Here is a 22,877-nt window from a genome sequence, read left to right as displayed (position 1 = left end):
GTGTGGTGTGGGGGGGGGGCATGCTTATGTGTGTGCAGACAGAGGCCAGGGGAGGATGTTAGGTGTCCTGCTCTGTCGCTGTCCATTTTTATCCCTTGAAAGATCTCTTGCTGAACCTGGAGCTCACTACTGTGGGCTAGGCCAGTGGTCTTCCTGTCTCTGCTCTCTCCCCTAGCGCTGAGGTTACAGGCACGCTCACATGGCCAGGCTTTTATGTGAGTGCTGGGGGTCAAAACTCAGGTTCTCAAGCTTGTATAGCAAGCACTCCTAATCACTGAGCCATCTCCCTTTTTTTTGAGGTCACTTTCTGGCCATTACATTAAACTGGTAGAGAGTGCCAGATTCGCCAAATGATAAGGTCTTTATTTAGGTGGTGTTATTAGATGCCATGTGCTGCCTTTTAATAGTTTCAGTCCCTAAGGTGACCTTTCCATTAGAGCATCCAGAAGCATCAGGGTCATAGACTACTAGAAGGTGGCAGATGAACAGTCCCTTGTGCTGCTGGAGCCATGGCTTTAGAGCGTATCATAGAGGCTGGGTGTGCTGCAAGCTTTCAGTCACAGGACTTGGGAGATGGGGGCAGGAGTGTAAGACCAACCTGGACTACATTGTCATGGAAGATGCCAGCCAACAAGAATCAAGCATGCATTTAAAGAGACAGAAGGAGCTATTGATGTGTGGTCAGAAATCCAAGGTAGTGCTTTGGAAAGGTCTAGTACTGTGTGTGTGTGTGTGTGCACACACACACACACACACACACACTTTACAGCTTTGATAAGTCAGGTAATTAATGGGTGGCCTTTGAGCTCTGTGCCCACCAAAAGGAATTTCTGTCACCGGCATGTTTATAGAAACAAATTGCAGGAATAAACATCTCTGTAGATAGGTGTTTCTCAGGCAGCAATAACAGTGTGCAAACATTTGCAAGTAGCAACAAAGAGAATTCCTTTCTTAGCACATAGGACCTACAGTGTGGCCTTTGTGCAGAGAGCTTTGAGAGTCACTTCTTTAGGTCTTTGTAAATCATTGTATTTCACAGATAGGGGAAGGGGCCTCATCGTGCAGGAAGACATCAGCATACTTTGAGTGAGACTTTAACCCATTCTGCTTCTTTATACCATCATGGTTTCTAGGCAAGAGTTTCTATTAGGTTGTCATGAATAGAGTAGTAATTGATTTTGTTAGATGCATATATAAGAGTGTTCTCTCACTGTATGGCGGTGGTGCACACCTTTAATCCCAGCACTCGGGAGGCAGAGCCAGGAGGATCTCTATGAGTTCCAGGCCAGCCTGGTCCACAGAGCAAGATCCAGGACAGACACCAAAACTACACAGAGAAACCTTGTCTCGAAAAACAACAACAAAAAAGAGTGTTCTCTCTATATATATGATATATTTTCATTCCCTCATCAATATAAGACTGTCTCAAAAAATAATGTGTATATGTATCATAGAAACAGACTTACCTGATTTTGTTGGTTCTCTTTGGATCATCTAATCCTGCCAGAAAACAATCTAGTCAACACATTCTTTGGTCTGACCTAATGCTATACAAAAAGAATCAGGGCCTGGAGAGATGGCTCAGCTGTTAAGAACACTTGCTTCTCGTGCAGACGACCCAGGTTCTGTTCCCTGTACTCACACGGGAGCTCACAACTGTAACTTCAATTCTGGAGGATCTGACACATCTGGCCTTCATGAGTGCCAGGTGTGCACACATATGCTCAGGCAAAATTCTTTTTTTTTTTTTAATTTAATTTTATTTTACAATACCATTCAGTTCTACATATCAGCCACGGGTTCCCCTATTCTCCCCCCCCCCCCCCCTCCCCTTAACTCCAGCCTACCCCCCATTCCCACCTCCTCCAGGGCAAATCCTCCCCCGAGGACTGGGATCAATCTGGTAGACTCAGTCCAGGCAGGTCCAGTCCCTTCCTCCCAGACTGAGCCAAGCGTCCCTGCATAAGCTCCAGGTTTCAAACAGCCAACTCATGCAATGAGCACAGGACTTGGTCCCACTGTCAGGCAAAATTCTTATTCGCATAAATTAAGTAGGTACCTGTAGTGGCAAGTAAGGACATTACATGTGCCAACAGCATTTTCACACATGAAGAATATATGAAACACTGCATTTAATTCACAGTGGAGTTCTTTATGCTTCGTATCTTTCTGGTCCTTCAAGAGGAGTGTCATGAGAGGTTATAGTTTTCAGAACAGTCCTATGTCCCTGGGTTTTAGTTGATTTTGAGGCTGGACTATCCAGGAATAACCAGTCTCTTTTGAATAGGTACAGGCCCCCAGACCTTCTCTGTGCTGATTGGAAACCGGGAATGGATGAGGCGCAATGGTTTAACCATCTCCAGTGAGATCAGTGACGCCATGACAGACCACGAGATGAAAGGACAGACAGCCATCCTGGTGGCTATCGATGGTAACCTCTGCCTGAGATTAGAACACAGTTCACTCCTCTGCTTTGTAAGAGGCCTACTTACTCTGCCCCTCCCCCAACCCTTTCCCTCCCTCCCTTCTGTTCTTTTCCTTCTTGCTCGCCTTCTCTCCCCTTCCCTTTGCTTGTCATTATTTTCCTCTCTTACTTCTTATTTTGAAAACCGAGCCTCCCTTTCTGTTCATTTGATGTCTTTTCCAGGTTGTCTTGCTGTATTTTCACTCGATCTCTTCTCTTGAGGCCCTTTCTTCTTTTTTTAAATTATTTCTTTTATTTTTGAGATTATAATAGAATTACATCATCTTCCCTTCCCTTTCCTCCAATATCCCCCTCACTTGCTCTCTGTCAACATCATGGTCTCTTTTTCATTAATTGTTATTACACACATATCTGTATGTACTGACTTGACACAAGCTAGGGTCATCAGAGAGGAAGCCTCAGTTGGGAGAATGCCTCTGTGAGATCCAGCTGTAGGGCATTTTCTCAACTAGTGACCAATGAGGGAGAGCCCACCCATGGTGGGTGGTACCATCCCTGGGCTGCTGGTCCTGGGTTCTATAAGAAAGCAGGCTGAGCAAGCCAGTAAGCAGCACCCCTGCCTACAGGCTCCAGCCCTGCCTGAGTTCCTGTTCTGACTTCCTCCAGTGATGGACTATGATCTAGAAGTATAAGGCAAACACACCCTTTCCTCTCCAGCTTGCTTTTTTGGTCATGGTGTTTCATCACAGCAACAGAAACCCTAAGTGAGACAATGTAGATGTATACATGTATATATTTCTAAATACATAAGTACAGCCAGCTCAGTCTGTATGATGTTACGATTATGTATGTTTTCAGGGCTGACTGTTTGGTACTGGTTAGCCAATGGTGTCTCTTCCCCGGGGGAGACTATTTCTCCCACTCTTCACTCCAAGTTCCTCAAGAGTTGAGGCCCTTCCTTTGTCACCGTCTCCATCTTGATCCAGTGCCAGCTCTGCTCCTGAGGTTGGCAAGTCAGAGTCATCCTTCTCAGTAGTCATCACTGCAGACAGAACAGGAATCCACCTCCCCGGATGCCCTTGCGGCTTCCCGCTGTCCGACTCACGGATGGGCGCGGTTTCTCCTGACTCTGTGTCTTAGCCCTTAGGGTGTACCAGGCAGTATGCTGGAGACATCCGGACTTCTGTTTTGTTCACTTTAGCGTTTGTTATTAAAACGAAAACTGGAGTTGAATAAAAAATAGTTTACAACGCTGTAGTTTGAATACTCCACTCAAATATGTCTTCCTGCCCCAGTCTCTGCCCCCTATAATGCTTATAAACCTCAGTCCCTACAACTCCTCATGGCAGGATTGGGTTAAGTAGAGGACGCCTGCTCCATTGTTTTCCTCTTACTGTGTCACATCTCAGAAAAAGGATATTGCACAAAACGTGTTTTCTGTAGGGAAGGACACAGAAGGATAGTTTTCCTAGGTTAGATATCCGTCATTGTAAGCAGCATTTGGATACTTCTCATATTTTAATAGCACACACACACTAGTTCTTATTATGCAAAAGGTTCTTGGCAGGCATATATGTTCCCAGTGGAAACTGTGGAAAGTCCGTAGGGCTTTGGAGGATGTGCGGTTGTCCTGTTCCTACCCCTTCAGGAGCCACTGTGCACGGTTTGCTATCATTTCCAGGACTGAAAGAAACAAATCAATAGAACCCAGACGCTACGCCAGGCACTTTGGAGGGTCACTTCCTGTGGATGACGTGTGAAGAGAGCCATCCTCACAGGTCCTGGCTTTGGGCTTGCACTCGGCTGCCTGTTGGCCAGTGCTGACTGCGGCCGCTTTGTTTCAGGTGTGCTGTGCGGGATGATCGCCATCGCAGATGCTGTTAAGCCAGAGGCTGCCCTGGCGATATACACACTGAAAAGCATGGGTGTGGATGTGGTTCTGATCACAGGGGACAACCGGAAGACAGCCAGAGCCATTGCCACTCAGGTATGGCAGCAACCAGATATTCTTCTTCCTTGAAAATTACAAACAAGCCCACTGATGCAAAATAAAGAAGCAAATAAGTAAAATAAAAATAAAAAAATAAAGGTAATCTAAGCATCTGGTGTAAATAAAAACACGCCTTTAAATTCCAGCACTCTGAGGCAGAGGCAGGTGGACCTCTGTGAGTTTGAGGAATCCTGGTCTGTGGAGCAAGTTCCAGGCAGCCACAGCCACATAGAGACCTTGTCTCAAAACCAAATCCAAATAAACAAACAACAACAACAACAGCAGCCCATCATTTAAGCATCCTATTACAGGAGTGCTTCTTTGGTTCAACTTGCTTATGGACGGAGGTGAATGGCTTGATCATGACCCTTGTGGTTCTGAGCTTGGAGCACAAGGACAGTATCACTGGGTGGATGCCTTACCCCATAAACCAAGGCTCTAATGTGAATGCCCGCACACTGTACTTCCACCCCAGCACACGGTACTCCAACCAGCCAGACACGTACAAAGCCCCGACAATGTAATTGCTGCCGTGGATCCCTGCTTCTGTTCAGCGCTTACCTACCTTAAGCCATTGGTTTCCTTCCTTCCAGGTTGGCATCAACAAAGTCTTTGCCGAGGTACTGCCCTCTCACAAGGTGGCCAAGGTCCAGGAGCTCCAGAACGAGGGGAAGAAAGTAGCCATGGTGGGAGACGGGGTGAACGACTCCCCAGCCTTGGCCCAGGCCGATGTGGGAATCGCTATTGGGACCGGCACAGATGTTGCCATCGAAGCAGCGGACGTGGTTCTTATCAGAGTGAGCTCGGCGGCGTTCAGGTCTTAGGAGGGGCTGGGGTTGCCGTGAGTCCGTTACTCAAGTGTGCTCCTCTCCTGTAGAATGACCTATTGGATGTGGTGGCCAGCATTCATCTCTCCAAGAGGACTGTCCGGAGGATCCGGGTCAATCTGGTGCTGGCACTGATTTATAACATGGTTGGAATACCTATTGCCGCAGGTAGGTAGGGGCGGCGCTCATCTGTGATGTCACCTTTGGTCTCGCCACTGAGTCCCCAATGAACTATTGAATCATCCACCTCTTGGACTGGCTGGCCAGACACAGTGTGGAAAGTCCTGGGGGGGGGGGAATAATCTCATTCACTCTGACCCTCTGTAGATAGCTGATCAAGGGGCTTGGCCCTTCGTTTAAGGTGACCCTATTCTCTGAGGCTATATTAAGCCATATGGTCTGAGGAAGAAGCATCATGGGATGTTCTGAGGTACCTGCTGTGCCAGACACAGTGACTCTTGTCTCCAAGCCTATCTTAAGAGTGAATCCTGCCCAGACTCCAGTCTACTTCCCACAAATAACCTGGAGAGAAAAGGCATTTCTGCTTTGGAATTGCCCTTCCTCCCCTCCCACTGGGGGTGGGGGGGATATGTGGGCACAGAGTAGGGGATGGAACCAGGCAAGGGAATGTGCCAAACACTTCTGCAAGGCTCTGTAGGCTAAAAGGACCTAAAGGTTATTTATTTTTTATTACATTTTATTTGTGTGTGTGTGTGTGTGTGTGTGTGTGTGTTTGTTTGTGTATGCATGCATGTGCACATGGGTATTGAGGTCAGAAGATTCCTTGCCAGAATCCATTCTCTCATCCCATTATGTGGTCCTTGGAACAAACTCAGGTCATTAGATTTGGCAGTAAGTGCCTTCACCCACTAAGCCATCTTGTTAGCCCTTGACCCAAAGTTCTTAAGCACAGCTTTCCTGCCTCAGTTTCTCTTTTATGTCCACATGGTTAGTCATGACTTCCATAATCGAGATTATCCAGTCTGCCTCAGCCTCCTGGGCCTAGAAGTCAGACAAGCGTCTTTCTGTCTCCAGAGCCAGCTCAGGAGCTTCATTCCCTTCTTAGACTCCTGGGGATGTCTGGGACCTGGCTTTCAGCCCTCCCTAGAGGCCAGATCATTATCTTTGTAGACAAGTACTGTGGCCATCCATAGTGTTTCTCCCTTGTGGTTCCCGACCCCTGAGCTGGGTGGTGCTACCAGTACATAGTTCTAACCAGGACAGGCAAGAGAGACCCATCTTCCCTTCACAGCATCTTCTGCTAGCTTTCAAAGCTGTAAGCTGGTGGGCATTGTCTCTCCTAAGTTCTCCAAGGAGGGCTCTCAGTATTCCCTGGCTGACAGGTGACACTTGCCCTTTTATTTATTTATTTATTTTGACAGGTGTCTTCATGCCCATTGGCATCGTCCTGCAGCCATGGATGGGTTCAGCGGCCATGGCAGCCTCCTCGGTGTCTGTGGTACTCTCCTCTCTTCAGCTCAAATGGTGAGTCCTGGGCCTGGAGCAGCTGCTGGAGCCTCTGCAGGCTCCACTGCCCGTGTTCACCGCAGGTGGGGGCACACCAGCATTGCTTCCTGGTTCTTGTTCTCCATCCTTTGTGTGGGAAAACCACGAGGGCCTGAGCGGATTTCTGTAGTGATTTTTCAGCACCTTGGACAAGAAACTGCCCACTTACCAGTTGTCATAGGCTGGGCCTTTCTCATGTGCTCAGGAGCTATTTATGTGAACACCTGTAAGCACATGATCCCTGTGGATTACCATTTTTTCTTCTTAACAAAAGATGTGCATGGACTAGGGATACCGCTCACTAGAAGGGCACCTGTCTAGCATGTGCAAGACCCTGGGTTCATTCAGTCCCTAACACTGCCAAAAAGTGAAACATTGATTGATTTATTCATGCATTTAACAAAAGTGAATGACAGCCTGCTATGTGGCACTATTTACATAGAAAGATTTTGGATCAGGCGAACTCGAGCCATGGGAATTCAGAGTCTTTTCCCTTCAAAACCCATGAGATTTTGCTACGTGTTACTGAAAGATGTAGAGTTCATCAGAGGAAGAGAGCCTCATGTCCAGAGTGATTCAGGTACTCTTGGATTCTTGCCTTCCAGCTATAGAAAGCCCGACGTGGAGAGATATGAGGCACAGGCCCATGGCCGCATGAAGCCTCTGACTGCATCCCAGGTTAGTGTGCATGTTGGCATGAACGATCGACGGCGAGATTCTCCTAGGGCCACACCGTGGGACCAGGTCAGCTACGTGAGCCAAGTGTCTCTGTCGCCTTTGACATCAGACAGACTGTCTCGGCATGGTGGCCCAGCAGATGACAATGGGGACAAATGGTCCCTGCTTCTGAGTGACAGGGATGAAGAGCAGTGCATCTGAGAGCTCCAGGTGGCAGCCCTGGGCAGGCCAAGGTGCTCCTTCTAGGTGAGCCTGCATCCACTCATGATGGTCGAGCCGGCAGGTGCAGCTCCAACAAGCAGCGTGGGGGAAGCAAAGCTCATTCTGAGTCCTGAGCACCCTGCTGCTAGCCTTCCCACAGTAGGTGGCAACTTCCCGGGTATCTGCAGAGACTGGGTAGGACTGTTCTCTCAGAAGCCTGCTAAGGTGGGCAAGGCGCACCGCTGTCGCTGTTTTCCATGGGGGCAAGGTCACACCCTGCTTGGGCTCCAGTACAGGAGAGGAAGCCAGCACTCTCCACAGAGCTCTGCCTGCTGTTTTTGTATGGATATCTGCGAATCGAGGAACCATCAGTACCGAAAACCTAGCCAGGCCCCCTGGAGAGCTCCCCTCCAGAGATTTCCCACACAGCGAGCTCCATCCAGAGTTTTCCCGTACCAAGGGCTCCCAGAAAGCTTAGAGTTCCATAGCGCACATGGGCCGTGTAAGCCTCGGGTCACCTCAGATGTGCCTGCTGTTTTCTGGTTGACATCCTCGATACCAGGATGTGCTTGCGCTCTATCTTCTGAGGACAGAGTTCCTGTCTTGGGCTAGGCGTTCTGGCTCTTGCATTTTCTGCCTAAAGGTGGCTCCCTGCTTTGCACCCCAATCCCATAGCTTCCTGGCACCCCTCTTTACTCTAAGGAGAGAGTTCTGTCTCACCTAGAGCCCCTTCTACAGATTCAAACATGCTGCTCTCAAACAGCTGGAGGGAAGTCAGAGCCCATTTTCCTGTAGGGTCCAGGTCCTTGCCATCCAGGGCACCCTGTGTGGCCCTGTCGTGACCTGTGGTGCTTAAAGCAGTGTCCCTTGGGGGATGTATGCATAAAGGAACCTTTCTGTCATCTACTGGGAACCTAGAGGGAACTGTTCCATCAGAAGAGAGTGCTTCTTGAGAGAGCTGTCTGTGCTGAGGGGACATCTAAGAGAGGGACATCCACAGCTCCCCAGTAAAAAATGCTTTTGTCATAAGTGACAATTTGTGATCAGGTATCATCAGAGGGCAGAAATGGGTCCAACCTAACTGAGTGGCTGAACTACCTGGAACAGATTACTCTCATTTGTGACATAAAAAAATATTGCCTTTGTTGAATGCCACTTATTGCCAGGGGCAGTGTTAGTACCTTTTGCAGATTGTCTCCCCGCCACCCCCACTCCCCAGTAGCTAGCACAAGTAGCTATTGTCTACATTTCCAAAACAAGGAAACACATTCAGGGGGGCTCGCTGTCTTCCCAGGAACTCACAGCCAGTGTTCAGTTCAGCAGGCCCTGAAGGATTTCCTGTACTTCTCCTGCGACCTTAAATATGTTTGCTTGGTCAGAGTAAACTGAACAAAGGCCCTTGTCTCTGGAGGAACGAATGTGCCAGCAGATGTATTAACTGTATCAAGTTAGAATGCAGTTGGTCATGAGGTTGCTAACTTCACTTTGGATGCCTAGTTTCAGTTTCGCGTATTAGTTTTTGTTGAGTTTTATCTTCTCAAATCCCAGTACAGGGATTTGTTGTGCTGTCATTGTTTTTAACCCTTCTTCCTCCCATCTCCAGTATTCTCTTCCCACTGTTCCCACCCATTCTGTCTAGAGCTTTGTTTTGGAATTTTTCTTGCTTTGGAATAAGGTAATCATTTTGTGAAGATTCTAATTGTATTGATTTTTTTTTAAACCTAAGAACAGAAGCATCACATTCACATGTAGACATGAAAATATTTATATAATTGTACAAACAAATAAATAAATAACTTTTTAGATTTTCAAAGAGTCGGGAATCTTTTATGGCAGGAGAACCGTTTCCTCTTCAAGACTTTCCATGAAGCATGAGGATAAAATTGCATTTTTTCATCTATGAGTTGCTTCTGGCTTGCTCTGTCTGCATGGCCAACTCATGCAACCTGACTGGGGAGGACTTCTTTGGAGGGGGACAGAGAATAATGGGATTGTAGCAGTGGGGACATGAGGTGGTGGGAACCCTGTTGCCCTGCCCTGGTCGGATCCCCTCTGCTGCATCTGCTGGCTGCTGCCGGAGTGGCATGCAGGACTGCAGAGAGGCCTTTGTTGAAGTCACTGCCCCCAGGTTGACTCACGGGCTTTGATCATGTAGTAATCAGCATACGTTGGGGTCTTTGCCTTGAAAGAGTGGGATAGAAGACACTGGAAAAACCAAGACCAGGGGCTTCTTCTGGGGAAGTGAAGTTGTGCTTGCGGTGGCCAGGTACCTTAAATGAAGTACCCTAATGGTGTAATTTGTCATCTAATCCAGGACACTATGAAGAGTGGAAAGAGTGTCACCAGAGGTATGCTGGTGTAGACTGAAGTTTCTTGGTCCTGCCCAGTCCTGTTTGGGTGGCAGCTGTTTTTTTATAAAATAATCACTCAGAGGCTTAATATTAATTACAAACTGTTTGGTCTATGGCTCAGGCTTATTGCTAGCTAGCTATTACATCTTAAATTAACCAATTTCTATTAATCTATGTATTGCCACGTGTCTTGTGGCTTTACCTGTATTCTATTACATCTTGCTTCCCTGGTGGCTCCCAGTGGCTCCTTGACTTCTTCTCCCTGTATCTATCTTGGATTTCCTTCCTGGTTATATCCTGTGTTGCCATAGGACAAAACAGCTGCTGCTGCCGCCGCCGCCTCCTTCTCCTCCTCCTCCTCCTCCTCTTCTTCTTCTTCTTCTTCTGCTTCTTCCTCTTCCTCCTCCTCCCCTTTTTTTCCTCCTTTCTTCTTCTTCCTCTTCCTCCTCCTTCTTCCTTCTTTCTCTTCTTTTCTTCTTCTTCTTCTTCTTCTTCCTCCTCCTCCTCCTCCTCCCCCTCCCCCCCTCCTCCTCCTCCTCCTCTTCTTTGGTTTTTTGAGACAGTTTTTTTGTGTAGCTTTTGGAGCCTGTTCTGGAACTCACTTTGTCGACTGGGCTGGCCTCGAACTCACAGAGATTGACCTGCCTCTGCCTCTGCCTCCGCCACCACCACCACCACCCAGCCCAAAACAGCTTCTTTATTAACCAGTAGTAGTAACACATATTCACAGAATATGAATATATATACAGAAAGACCATCCCATAGAGTGCTGGTGACATAATCCTTTACCAAAGGTCCAGGTCTTCCTCTTGGTATCTGTTTCTCAGTGCCAACATTCATCTGTTGTGGTTCACATGACCACATAACTAGATGGCCAATATCCTTGGGTATTCCTGAATGCTGTGCACTGCTTGGTCTCTAGCACACCCTAGAGGACTTCACAGTTCAGGCATGGAGCTTCCAGGTACCATTGTGGAAAGAATGTTGTTGCTCAATGTAGGGAGGATTTAGCAAGCTCCCCTGAAGGCTCCCTTAGGCATCAGGCTAAATCCCAGCATCTTCCCATTCCTGAGATTCCCAATAAAGGGAAGAATTATGATGGGATTATCTTTATAATAAATTAATGATAATTCTAATTTTCATGGCATCTGGAAATCGGTATGTCATAAAATAGATCTCTAAACTATTGTGCTGATTGAATATGGAACTGGGACTAATAAAGTTGACTTTCACTTTAAGGAAATTCAGGGCAGACTAAATTCAACCAATCATATTATTTAAGTAGAAAAAATTACCTGATTAAAAGATTTGGGGAGATTGGGGTTTTTAAATACCCATGTCAGGGGGCTAGAATAGTAGATCACTTGCTTGGTATCCCACAGGGTCCTAGGTTCAATCCCCAGCACAAATAAAATAAAGGATTTCCAAAGACAAATTCCCTAATGTCCTTAAAGTTCCTGAGTTATGAAAGGTGTATTTGCATTACCACCAGCGTCCCATCTTTCCTTGGAGCACAGACACAAAGTCGTACAGTAAGTGGCCGGCTGGTTCTTTTTCCCTTGGTATGTGTGCAAACTGGTTTGAGCCTGGTGGAGAAAGAACTGCTCTGTGTCATTTTCATCCTGGGCTTGAGCTGGGGGGGAGCACCATCATTTGGGGTCATTCCATGGTGAGATGTGTGCTGTCTGCTTGTCCTTTGTGTGAGGACAATGACAGCAGCCGCAATGACAGGATCGAATGTGAGAGGGTTAAGTCAGACAGAGAAATTCCAGGATCACCTTTCTTCCATTCAAAAAGATGAATAAGGGAATGTAAAGGCATCCGTCCAAGGACTAACATGAAAATAAGATTGATGGAAATTTAACATTTTTTTCTCTGAAGTAGAAATGGCTATTGTATTTTCTCAGCATAAATAAAATGAGCCAAGAGGGTAGAGCTCTTCCCAAACATGGACAAGACCCCTGGTTTGTGCCCAGTGCTAGCAAGACCCTCTAACTCTTAGAGCAAAAATTCTAAATGCAGAAACAGAGAATGGTGGTGGAGAAAGATGCCCCGTAAGCCACCCTGGTGTCACGAGGGAAGCTCAGTAGCAGGATTTGGTAGAGGAATATCCTTTGTCTTTGTAGGGGGATGCATCGGTATCTAGAAGTGGCAGGGTCTCCATGCTTCCTGTAACCACTGAGAACAGAAAAGATGCAGTGACCGTGGGAAGGACTAGCTGTGACATGCTACAGGTCCCATCTCTCGTTGTGTCCTCACAATGGTCATAAAAGCTACATGTGCACATTCCGTTTTCACTGACAGGGAGCCGAGCTTCAGCGCTGTTGAACTCATTACCTGGTAGGTAGCTGGGTTCACCAACGCGTCACTCTGGCCTCAGCTTATAGTCCACTGTGCTCCAGGTGGAAAGCTCTCTCCTCCAAGGGCAGTGCTGGGCTTTCCTATTCAGTAGCAGTGTCTGTCCTTTGGCAAGACAGTGCAATTGAGAGTCACCATGCCTCTCTGACCAAACAGCATCCCAGTCCAAAGCCAGAACTCAAGTTCTCTTGATTATTATTTTTAAAGCATCTGGAAATTGATAGAGTGATGATGAAGGAAGAAGAAGAAGAAAGAAGAGGAGGAGGAGGAGGAGAAGAAAAGAAGAAGGAGAAGGAGAAGAAGAAACAGTTAGAGAAGGGGAGGAGTGTGAAGTTAGGGTTCAGTCCCAGCGCCTGGGTGCCTCTAAGCTTCAACATATTTAACATGTCTCTGAAATCTGGGGTCCCCGCCTCCCTGTGCTTGTAGACTTTAAGTACATGTTGAGATGATGCCATGGTCATTGTAACTATCACCATCACATCTGAGTTTTGCATTATACAGGGTGATAAATATGGATCTGTTTGCATTCCCCTGTGTACAGCCGTCTAGTTGGACCAGCACTGTTTGTTGAAGATGCTGGGTCTGCTCCTTCCCCCACCAGTGTGTATTTCTGACTTATTTGTCAAAAATCAGGTGTCCATAGGTGAGAAGACTTATACCTGGGTGCTCAATTCTATTCCATTGGTCAGCCTGTCTGCTTTTTTCCTATACTAAGCTGTTTTTATTACTATAGCTCTGTAGTACAACCTAGCATCAGGGATGTTCTTTCATTATTCAGGATTGTTTTAGCTATCCTGGATTTTTTGTGTGTTTTCCATATGAAGTGGAGAACTGTTTTTTTTTTTTTTTATTTCTGTGAAGAAATGTTTATGGAATTTTGATTGCTTTTGGTAGAATGACCATTTTCACTATATTAATTCTACTGATCTATAAACATCTTTCCATCTTCTGGTGTCTTCTTTCATTTCTTTCTTCAATGTCTTAAAGGTTTCATTATACCAATCTTTCACTTGATTGTTTACAGTTATTGCAAGATACTTTGTGCTGAGGGTGGAGGGTGTTGTGAAAGGTATTGTTCCCTGATTTTTTTCTCTGTCTGCCATTTGTATATAGGAAGGCTACTGGGTTTTGTGTGTTAGTTTTGTATCCTGCTACTTTGCTGAAAGTATTTATCAGCTGTAGAACTTTCCTGGTGAAGCTTTTAGGGATATATATATCATATGAATACAAACATTAAATCACACCATCTGCAAATGAAGATACTCTGACATCTTCCTTTCCTATTTGTATCCTCTTGATCTTTTTCAGTTGTCTTATTGCTTGGGCTAAGACTTCAAGCACTGTTTTGAATAGGTATGGAAAGAGTAGACAACCTTGTCTTGTTCCTGATTTTAGTGGAACTGCTTTGTTCTTTTGTTTAACATGTAAGCTTGTTATATATTGCTCTTATTATGTTGAGATTATGCCCCCTGTATCCCTAGTCTCTCAAGGACTTTTATCATGAAGGGATACTGGATTTTGTCAAAGGCCTTTTCTGAATCTAATGAGAGTTATGTGAGGGATTATGTCTGTCAATTTGTATATGTGGGACCATTCCTGCATCTCTGGGATGAGGCTTACTTGACCATGGTAGATAGTCTTTGATGTGCTTTTAGATTTGGTTTGCAATTATTCTATTGAGAATTTTTGCTTCTATATTCGTCTGTAATTTCATTGTTGGGTATTTATGTGGTTTACATATCAGGGTAAATTTGGACTTGTAAAAAGAATTAGGCAATGTACTTTCAGTTTCTGTTTTGTGGAATAATTTCAGGAGTATTGGCGTAATTCTTCTTTGAAGATCCTATAGAATTCTGTGCTGAATCCATTTGGCCTTGGCATTTTTTCTGGTTGGAGGCATTTAATGACTGCTTGTATTTTAGTAGGCTTTACAGGTCTGCTCAAATTGCTTACCTGGTCTTGATTTAACTTTGTTAGGTAATATATATGAAGAAAATTGTCCATTTCTTTTGCGTTTTCCAGTTTGGTGGAGTGCAAAGTATGTCCGTATGATTCTCTGGGTTTCATTGATGTTTGATGTGATGTCCCCTTTTTGTCTTTACTTTTATTAGTTTGGATCTTCTCTCTCTGCCCTTTGGTTAAGTTGGCTAAGGGTTTATCAGTCTTACTGATTTTCTTGAAGAACCAACTATGTTTCATTGATTCTTTGTATTTTGTTGTTATTTCTAGTTTATTGATTTCAACCCTGAGTTTATTTCTTGCCATCTACTTCTTTTGGATGTGATGTTAATTCTTCTTTTTGTCCTAGAGCTTTCAGGTGTGCCATTAAGTTACTAATATGGGATCTCTTCGTAAGCACTTAGTGCTCTGAACTTGCCTCTTAGAAGTGCCTTCATTGTTGATAGCTTTGGGAATGTTGTATTTTTGTTTTCATTCAGTTCTAAAGTTTTTAAGTTCCTTCTTCATTTTTGTTCTGCCCCCCTTTTCATTCATAATGAGTTGTTTAGTTTCCATGAATTTGTTGTTTCTATTGTTGTTGATGTCCAGCTTCACTCCATGGTAGTCAGATTTGATGCGGGGTGTTGTTTCAATTTTTTAAAAATTATGTATACATATAGTGTTCTGCCTGCACATCAGAAGAGGGCACCATGTCTCATTCTAGATGGCTGTGAGCCACCATGTGGTTGCTGGAAATTGAACTCAGGACCTCTGGAAGAGCAGCCAGTGTTCTCTCTCTCTCTCTTTTTAAATTTTTAATTAAAACTTTTTCATTTATTTTACATACCTATCACAGTTTCCCCTCTCTCCTCTCTTCCCGTTCCTCCCTGTCCATCTACCTCCCCTCCCCATCCACTCCTTCTCCATCTAAATTCAGAAAAGGGCCAGGCCTCCCTGGGTGTGACCAAAACATAGCACATCAAGTTGAGGCAGGACCAAGCTCCTTCTCTTGCATCAAGGCTGAGCAAGGCAATCCAGCATGGGGGATAGGTTCCCCAAAAGCCAGCTTGAGTGCCAGGGACAGGTCCTGATCTCACTGCTAGGAGCCCCACAAACAGATCAAGCTACACAACTGTCACACACATGCAGAGGGTCTAGGTTTGTTCCATGCAGGCTCCTTAACTGTTGGTCCGAGTCCATGAGTTCCCATGAGCTCAATTCAGCTGGCTGTGGGTTCCCTCATCATGACCTTGACCTCTCTGACTCTTACAATCCCTACTCCCTTTCTTCATCAGGACTCCCGGAGCTTGGCCTAGTGCTTGGCTGTGGATCTCTATCTGCTTCCATCAGTTACTGGATGAAGGCTCTCTGATAACAATTAGGATAGTCACCAATCTGATTACAGGAGAAGGGCAGTTCAGGCACCCTCTCCACTATTGCTACGAGTCTTAGCTAGTGTCATCCTTGTGGATTCCTGGGAGTTTCCCTGGCACCAGGCTTCTCCCTAACCCTAAAATGCCTCCCCGCAATTGAGATGTCTCTTGTATCACTCCCCCTCTCCATCCTGCCCCCAGCCTACCTCCTGCACCCAATCTGCCCAACCTGATCTCTTATGTTCCCATCCCTGCCACACCCCCACCCCCAGTTTACCCAGAAGATCTCTTCTCTTTCCCCTTCTCAGGGGAATCTATCCATTTTTCTTTGGGGCCTCCTTGTTACCTAGCCTCTCTGGGGCTGTGTATTATAGGTTGGTTATCCTATACTTTACTCCTAATATCCACATATGAGTGAGTACATACCATGTTTGTCTTTCTGGGTCTGAGTTACTTCACTCAGAATGATTTTTTTTCTAGTTCATTCATTTTCCTAAAAATGTTTCATGAGGCCATTGGTTTTTGTAGCTGAGTAAGACTCCATTGTATAAATGTACCACATTTCCCTTACCCATTCTTTGGTTGAGGGGCATCTAGGTTATTTCCAGGTTCTGGCTATTATGAATAATGCTGCTATGAACATAGTTGAGTAAGTATCCTTGTGATATGATTGAGCATCCTTTGGGTATTTGCCCAAGATTGGTATAGCTGGGTCTTGAGGTATATTGATTCCCAATTTTCTGAGAAACTGCCCTATTGATTTCCAAAGTGGCAGTCAGTGCTCTTAACCTCTGAGCCATCTCTCTAGTCCTCCTCAAAAACTTTTTTTTACTCTGTTGAGACTTGCTTTGTGTCCAAATATGTGGTCAGTCAAAATTCCCGTCTCAATTTTATGGAGCACAAAAGACCCCAGATAGCCAAAACAATCCTGATCAAAAGGAATAATGCTGGGGGATTACAATTCCACATCTTAAGATATATTAAAGAGCCATTGTAATCAAAATAATATGGTACTGGCACAAAACCAGACATGTAGGCCACTGGAACAAAGTCAAAGACTCAACCATGCATACATATAACTTCAGCCACTTAATGTTTGACAAAGATACCAAGAAGAAAAGCTGGAGAAGAGCAAGCATCTTTAACAAATGGTAGAGAAAGATGGGTGTCCACATACAGAAAAAAGAAGTTAGACTGTATCTGTCATCACTGTGCAAACATAACTCCAAATGGATCAAAGACCTCAATGCAAAACCTGCAACATTGAAACTATTAGAAGAAAACATAGGCAGTGCCCTCCATGATATAGTTGTAGGGAAGGGCTTTCTGAATAGGACTCAATAATTAAAGTCAACAATTGACAAGTGGAACATAATAAAACTTTAACATAGCTAAAGAAACAGCCAGATCTGAAGAGGAAGCCCCTGGAATAGGAAAGAATCCTTGCAAGCTATACATCTGACAGAGGACTAATACTCAGAATGGATAAAGAACTCAGAAACCAAGAGCCAAAGAATAAATAAATAAAAAGGACCCATTCCAAAAATGGTCCTGGAACCTGAACAGAGAGTTCTCAAAAAAAGAAAAAGAAAATGGCTAAGAAATACTCAAAGGTGTTCATTGTCCCTAACAATTAGGAAAATGCAAATCAAAATAACCTGGAGATTCTATTTTAGCCCAGTAAATTAAAGGAAACATGCACAACAAATTAAACATCAAGGAAACAGTGGACAACAAATAAACTGGAGGTGGTGTGGGGGAAAAGGGAACCTTAATTCACTGTCAGAGGAATTGCAATCTGGTGCAGCCACTACGGAAATCAGTGTGGAGAATTCTCAAAAAGCATTTGCCCAAAGGACTGACACCCTACTCCACAGATACTTGCTTATCCATGTTCATTTCTGCTTTATCCACAATAGCTAGGAAATGGAAACAATCTAAATGTCCTTCAACTGTCCAATACATAATGAAAATATTGCACACATATCCTATAGAATATATTCATCTGTAAGGAAAAGTGAAATCATGACTCTTACAGGTTAATAGGTGGAACTAGAAAATAACCTGTTGAGTGATTTAACCCTGACCCAGAAAGACAAAAAGGTCTCGTGTTCTGTCATTGAAGGATCCTAGCTCCAAATCTTCAGATGTGAGTACATGTCTTGGAGTGACTGCAGAAACCAGGAAAATGAAAACAAAAAAGAGCAGGGACCTTTGCCAGGGTAGGGTGTGATGGAGCATTAGAGAGGGGAATATCAGGGTGTAAGTGATCTGGTTGGTGAAATGGGAAAAGTGGGGGAGGACTCTAGCTAGGGAGGAAGAGGGAGATAGATGCAGAGTAAGAGAATGGAGGGTAAAACAGAAAAGATGTCTTGGAAAGTTATTTAAAACCTATCAGTGAAATGGACGGCTTAGGCCTATGACAAATCATTAGTCAGCAGCTGTATGAAAGCACACATTGCCATATACAAATTAACTGATCAGACCACAACTTTCTGCATTGGCACAGAATAAACTTCCCTGTAAAAGCAGCACCTTTGTGACATTTTAGTATTCTCTCTCTTCCTCACCCTCTCCTTCAATAGAATCCACACCAACTTCCTCATAATCTTTCTCTAGGGACACCATGTCCTCATGGGCCTCAGAGAACTCCCCTTTGTGGTGATATTGTGTTCCCCAAAATATTGTGCACCCTAATAAACTTATCTGGGGTCAGAGAACAGAACAGCTACTAGCTATAGAGGCCAGAAAATGGTGGCACACACACCTTTAATCCTAGCATTCCAAAGGCAGAGATCCATCTGGATCTCTGTAAGTTCAAAGCCACACTGGAAACAGCCAGGCCTGGCAACACATGCCTTTAATCCCAGGAAGTGGTGCAGGAAACAAAGATATTTAAGGTGTGAGGACCAGGAACTAGAGGCTGGTTAAGCTTTTAGGCTTTTAGCAGCAGTTCAGCTGAGATTCTTTTGGTTGAGGACTCAGAGGCTTCCAGTCTGAGGAAACAGGATCAGCTGAGGAACTGGTGAGGCGAGGTAGCTGTGGTTCTGTTTCTCTGATATTTTAGCGTTCACCCCAATACCTGGCTCCAGGTTTGATTTTATTAATACGACCTTTTAAGATTCATGCTACACCCCCTCCTCCATGACCTTACCCACATACCAGTGCACAAAGGCACACTTGCCATACATCAGATCAAACTTGTGATCTAGGTGAGTCCAGGCTTCAGCGATGGCTGTCGTGTTGCTCAGCATGTACACAGCTCTCTGGACCTTGGCCAAGTCTCCACTAGGTACCACAGTGGGAGGCTGGTAATTAATTCCAATTGAAGACAGTGGGGTACCAGTCCACAAACTGGATGGTACACTTGGTCTTGATAGTGGTAATGGCAGCATTGACATTTTTGGGCACCACATCACTATGGTACAAGAGGCAGCAAGCCATGTATTTCCCATGGTGAGGCTCACATTTCACCGTCTGGTTGGCTGCCACAAAGCAGGCATTGGTGATCTCTGCTACTGAAAGCTGTACATATATAATTTTAATAAATTTTCCTCTTCAGGGCTGACCTTCCTCCAAGAACCAAAGACCACCTAAGAAAACCCCATCACCAGGCATGAAAAGCCCTCTTTTGAGCTTTTGGTCAGGGCTGTTCCAAGAGACCACCCTCCCCTCAATAAAGACAGTAGGCTATTGCTATTGCTATTGCCTTTGTTGCCTGCCACAGAGGTGGAAGGTTAAGTCCCTGTTGCTGAGCACTACCTTTCATGCTATCAGAATGCACCGTGCAAGCTTCTGAAGGAGGGAAACAATCAGCAGTTCTACCCAGTTATGATGCCTATGAACCACAATAACAATCAGCATGGTATAACCTTAATGATGCTGAAGCGTACCTTAGTGGTAACCATCTCCTATTTTATTGAACTCAAGACCTACTCAATAATATGCTATATAAGGGAAGCCTAGCTGATTTCTTAGGGCTAAAGAAGTCATGGATCTTGGAGGAGAACCTGTAACCACCACTTTACTAAACCAGCACAATCCCTAACTACAATCTTAATATTTGCTCTTATGCCCACAGATATGTGTAGTCTTGACCTCTTGTCAAGGATGTTTCTCATTGCAACAGAGACTGTGGTGGTATGGTGTTCCCCAAAATATTGTGTATCCTAATAAACTTACCTGGGGTCAGAGAACAGAAAAGCCACAATATTAAACATAGAGGATAGGCAGTGGTAGCACATCCCTATAATCCTAGCATTCCAGAGGCAGAAATCCATGTGTTCAAGGATACAGTCAAGCATGGTGACACATGCCTTTAATCCCAGAAAGCGAGCCTTTAATCCCAGGGAGTGGTGGTAAAAAGCAGAAAGATATATAAAGCGTGAGGACCAGAAACTAGAAGCTTTTAGCTGGTTAAGCTTCAGGCTTTCAAGCAGCAGTGCAGCTGAGAGCCATTCAGGTATGAGGACACAGTGGCTTCCAGTCTGAGGAAACAAGATTAGCTGAGAAGTTGGCCAGGTGAGGTTAGCTGTGACTCGTTCTGCCTCTCTGATCTTCCAGTTCACCCCAATACCTGACTCTGAGTTTGATTTTATTAATAAGAACTTTTAAGATTCATGCTACAAGAGACCTTGATGGAAAACCACAACCAATAAAAATGAAGAGTTGTGGATCCCAGTCCTGATGGATATATTTACCAAACAAGGATGTTTCTCTTTGCAACAAAGACCTTGACGGAAAACCACAACCAATAAAAATGAAGAGTTGTGGATCCCCGTCCTGATGGATATATTTACCAAACAATAACTGCACTTGAGGCTCAGGGATCATTACAGAAGATGGGGTGGAAAGATGGCAAGAGCCAGAGGGTCAGGGAATTTTCTGTGGGACTGTCTCCTGGTGATCTCAGAAGCCATGTCTGTGGAGTTCCACCAATATGAATGCCCACCCTTGAGCTGAAGGAGGACAACAATATGACATTCGAAAGCCAAAGAAAAGTCTACAAGGCCTCAGAGAACTTCCGGCAACTAAGGAATGCTGAGAGTTAGGTGAGAGAGTCTTCTCCAGGAAAGTGACCAACTGGTTATTCAATACCAAATGGTCAGCCTTGAAAACATACATACAAGCAACACCATACAGAAGGAGTCAGTTACGTTTAGGATATATGCATATACATGTGCAAGTGTATCAACCATTAATGAAATAAGAGACCATGAATTTAAAAGAGCTCAAGGTGTGTGTATTGGGGGGCGTCTGTGGAGGGATTTGGAGGGAGGAAAGGGAAGGGAGACATGTAATTATATTGTAATATCAAAGATAAAAGTGAAAGTTTGTAAAGAAGGGGAAAAAAAAACCCAAAACCAAAACATGTCCTCGAATGATGGCTCAGTCATTAAGAGCACTTGCTGTTCTTGCAGAGAACTGGGTTCGGATCCAGGCACCCACATGGTGGCTCACAACCATCCGTGAGCTCCAGCTCCAAGGAATCAGATGCTGGGCACCAGACACACACATGGTGCACAGACATACGTGTGGGCAAAACACCCATGCGCGTGCGCGCGCGCGCACACACACACACACACACTAGCCCAGTTTGCACTTGTCTTCCTTTTTTCTTTGGAATGTTGTTGAGTTTTCTCCTGCACTCATTTGGGCTCAGTGATGCCACCAAACATCAGCTGGCCCCATTGATTCGGGCCTGCAGCTAGGCAGGGGTAAGAGGCTGCTCACTTCAGAAGCTGGGGTGGGGCAGGGGGAGGAATGAGAGACTGTATTAGCATGCTAGCATGCTGCCTCTTGGCGGCTTTGTCCCATCCAGGTCCCCGGCCAACTCTGTCTCCTGCTGTATCTCTTTGTGTTCACTACTTTCCCCCTCCTCCTTTGCCTGTCTTTCTTTTCATTCTCTCTTTCTACTTCTTCCCTTTCAATTTTTTGTTAGTTATTTATCTCTTATTCCCATGTCTTCCCTGCCATCCCTTCCCCACCCCAGTCCAACCTTTCCTGGTCCATTATTTCCCTTCAACCCTTCATACCACTGCATTTTATTTCTTCTTCCTTTAACAACACCCCCATTACCCTCTGCTAAGTTCATGACCTCTATGGCTGTTCTGAATGAAACACGTGTCTGAATAGTCAAAGCTAATGTCCATACACAAGAGAAACATGTTTGTTTTTTAATGAGTCTGGTTTACTTCACTCAGAATAATTATTTCCAGCTCCACCCGTTTATCTGCTAACTTCCTTTTTAAAGATTTATTTATTATGTGTACAGTGTTCTGTTTGCATGTACCCCTGCAGGCCAGAAGAGGGCGCCAGAGATCATTACAGATGGTTGTGAGCCACCATGTGGGTGCTGGGAATTGAACTCAGGACCCCTGGAAGAACAGCCGGTGTTCTTAACCTCTGAGCCATCTCTCCAGTCCCCTAATTCTTTTTAGTAGCTGAATAATATTCCATTGTGTGCATGTACCACGCTTTCATGATCTATTCCTTAGTTGGTGGACATCTAGGTTGTTTCCACTTCCAGACTGTTGTAAACAGAGCAACAGTGAACACAGACGAGCAGGTGTCTCTGGAGTAGGATATAGGGTTCTTTGAGTGTGGCCAGGAGTTTTATAGCTGGATTACATAGTGATAGATCTATTTCTAACTTTGAGGAACCTCCACCCTGATTTGTGTGGTGGCTTAATGGTTTGCACTCCCAGCACCAGTAGGTCCAAAGTGGACCTCATGTGTGGTGGTGCAGTGCTGGTGATAATTTCCTAAGCAGAAGGACTCGGACTGGGTAAACAGGATTGTTATTTGGTAAACAGAAACCTAAACTCAACATTCCACAGAAATCTCATGATTTCTGTTTATCATGAAAACTACTACCTCCCTTATCTGCCCCCAATGGTCAACTACCTCTGGCAAGGGCATCTAGTTCCTGATTCATCTGAACAGCTTGCATCAACTCAAAGACCCACTTCCTGCCCCCAACTATCACAAAATCTGCTTGCTTACCCATCGAGCTGTCGTCTGTTGTTCTTGGGGAGAGCTTGGCAGTTTGTCCCCCCAATAACCCTTTGTTTCTGCCCATGAAGTGGTCTTGAGTAGTTCACTGTCCCTCAGTTACTTACTGCTGGTGACCTAGGACCATGGTGCTCTCAGATATGAGGTGGTGGTCTCTGATTACCCATAGCTCCCTAAATAGGAATTTTCCTTTGGGAAAGCAGACCTATTAGGGTT

At 45.0% G+C, this 22,877-nt stretch overlaps 2 protein-coding genes across 2 annotated transcripts in view; one reads left to right on the top strand and one right to left on the bottom strand.

Moving 5' to 3' along the window:
• The window catches only part of Atp7b (ATPase copper transporting beta), a 77,465-nt gene extending 68,025 nt beyond the window's left edge, over positions 1 to 9,440 (top strand). Inside the window, exons 16-21 of the mRNA XM_028860942.2 lie at positions 2,288 to 2,431; positions 4,270 to 4,412; positions 5,009 to 5,212; positions 5,293 to 5,410; positions 6,625 to 6,727; positions 7,354 to 9,440. Of these exons, the coding sequence (XP_028716775.1) occupies positions 2,288 to 2,431; positions 4,270 to 4,412; positions 5,009 to 5,212; positions 5,293 to 5,410; positions 6,625 to 6,727; positions 7,354 to 7,627 (986 nt within the window). The 3' untranslated portion in view covers positions 7,628 to 9,440. The remainder of the gene's footprint in view (positions 1 to 2,287; positions 2,432 to 4,269; positions 4,413 to 5,008; positions 5,213 to 5,292; positions 5,411 to 6,624; positions 6,728 to 7,353) is intronic.
• Positions 9,441 to 18,194: 8,754 nt separating this feature from the next.
• On the bottom strand, positions 18,195 to 22,656 carry LOC114686266 (tubulin alpha chain-like). Its single transcript, XM_037211895.1, is given in 5 exon segments — positions 18,195 to 18,296; positions 18,782 to 18,974; positions 18,976 to 19,172; positions 21,646 to 21,788; positions 22,554 to 22,656. Coding segments are annotated over 5 exon segments (738 nt in total).
• Positions 22,657 to 22,877: the final 221 nt, after the last annotated feature.

Source organism: Peromyscus leucopus, chromosome 17 (genome assembly GCF_004664715.2).
Source record: "Peromyscus leucopus breed LL Stock chromosome 17, UCI_PerLeu_2.1, whole genome shotgun sequence".
Classification (NCBI taxonomy): Eukaryota; Metazoa; Chordata; class Mammalia; order Rodentia; family Cricetidae; genus Peromyscus; species Peromyscus leucopus.
Note: the sequence above shows the minus strand (reverse complement) of the source record. Positions and strands in the feature narration are given on the sequence as shown.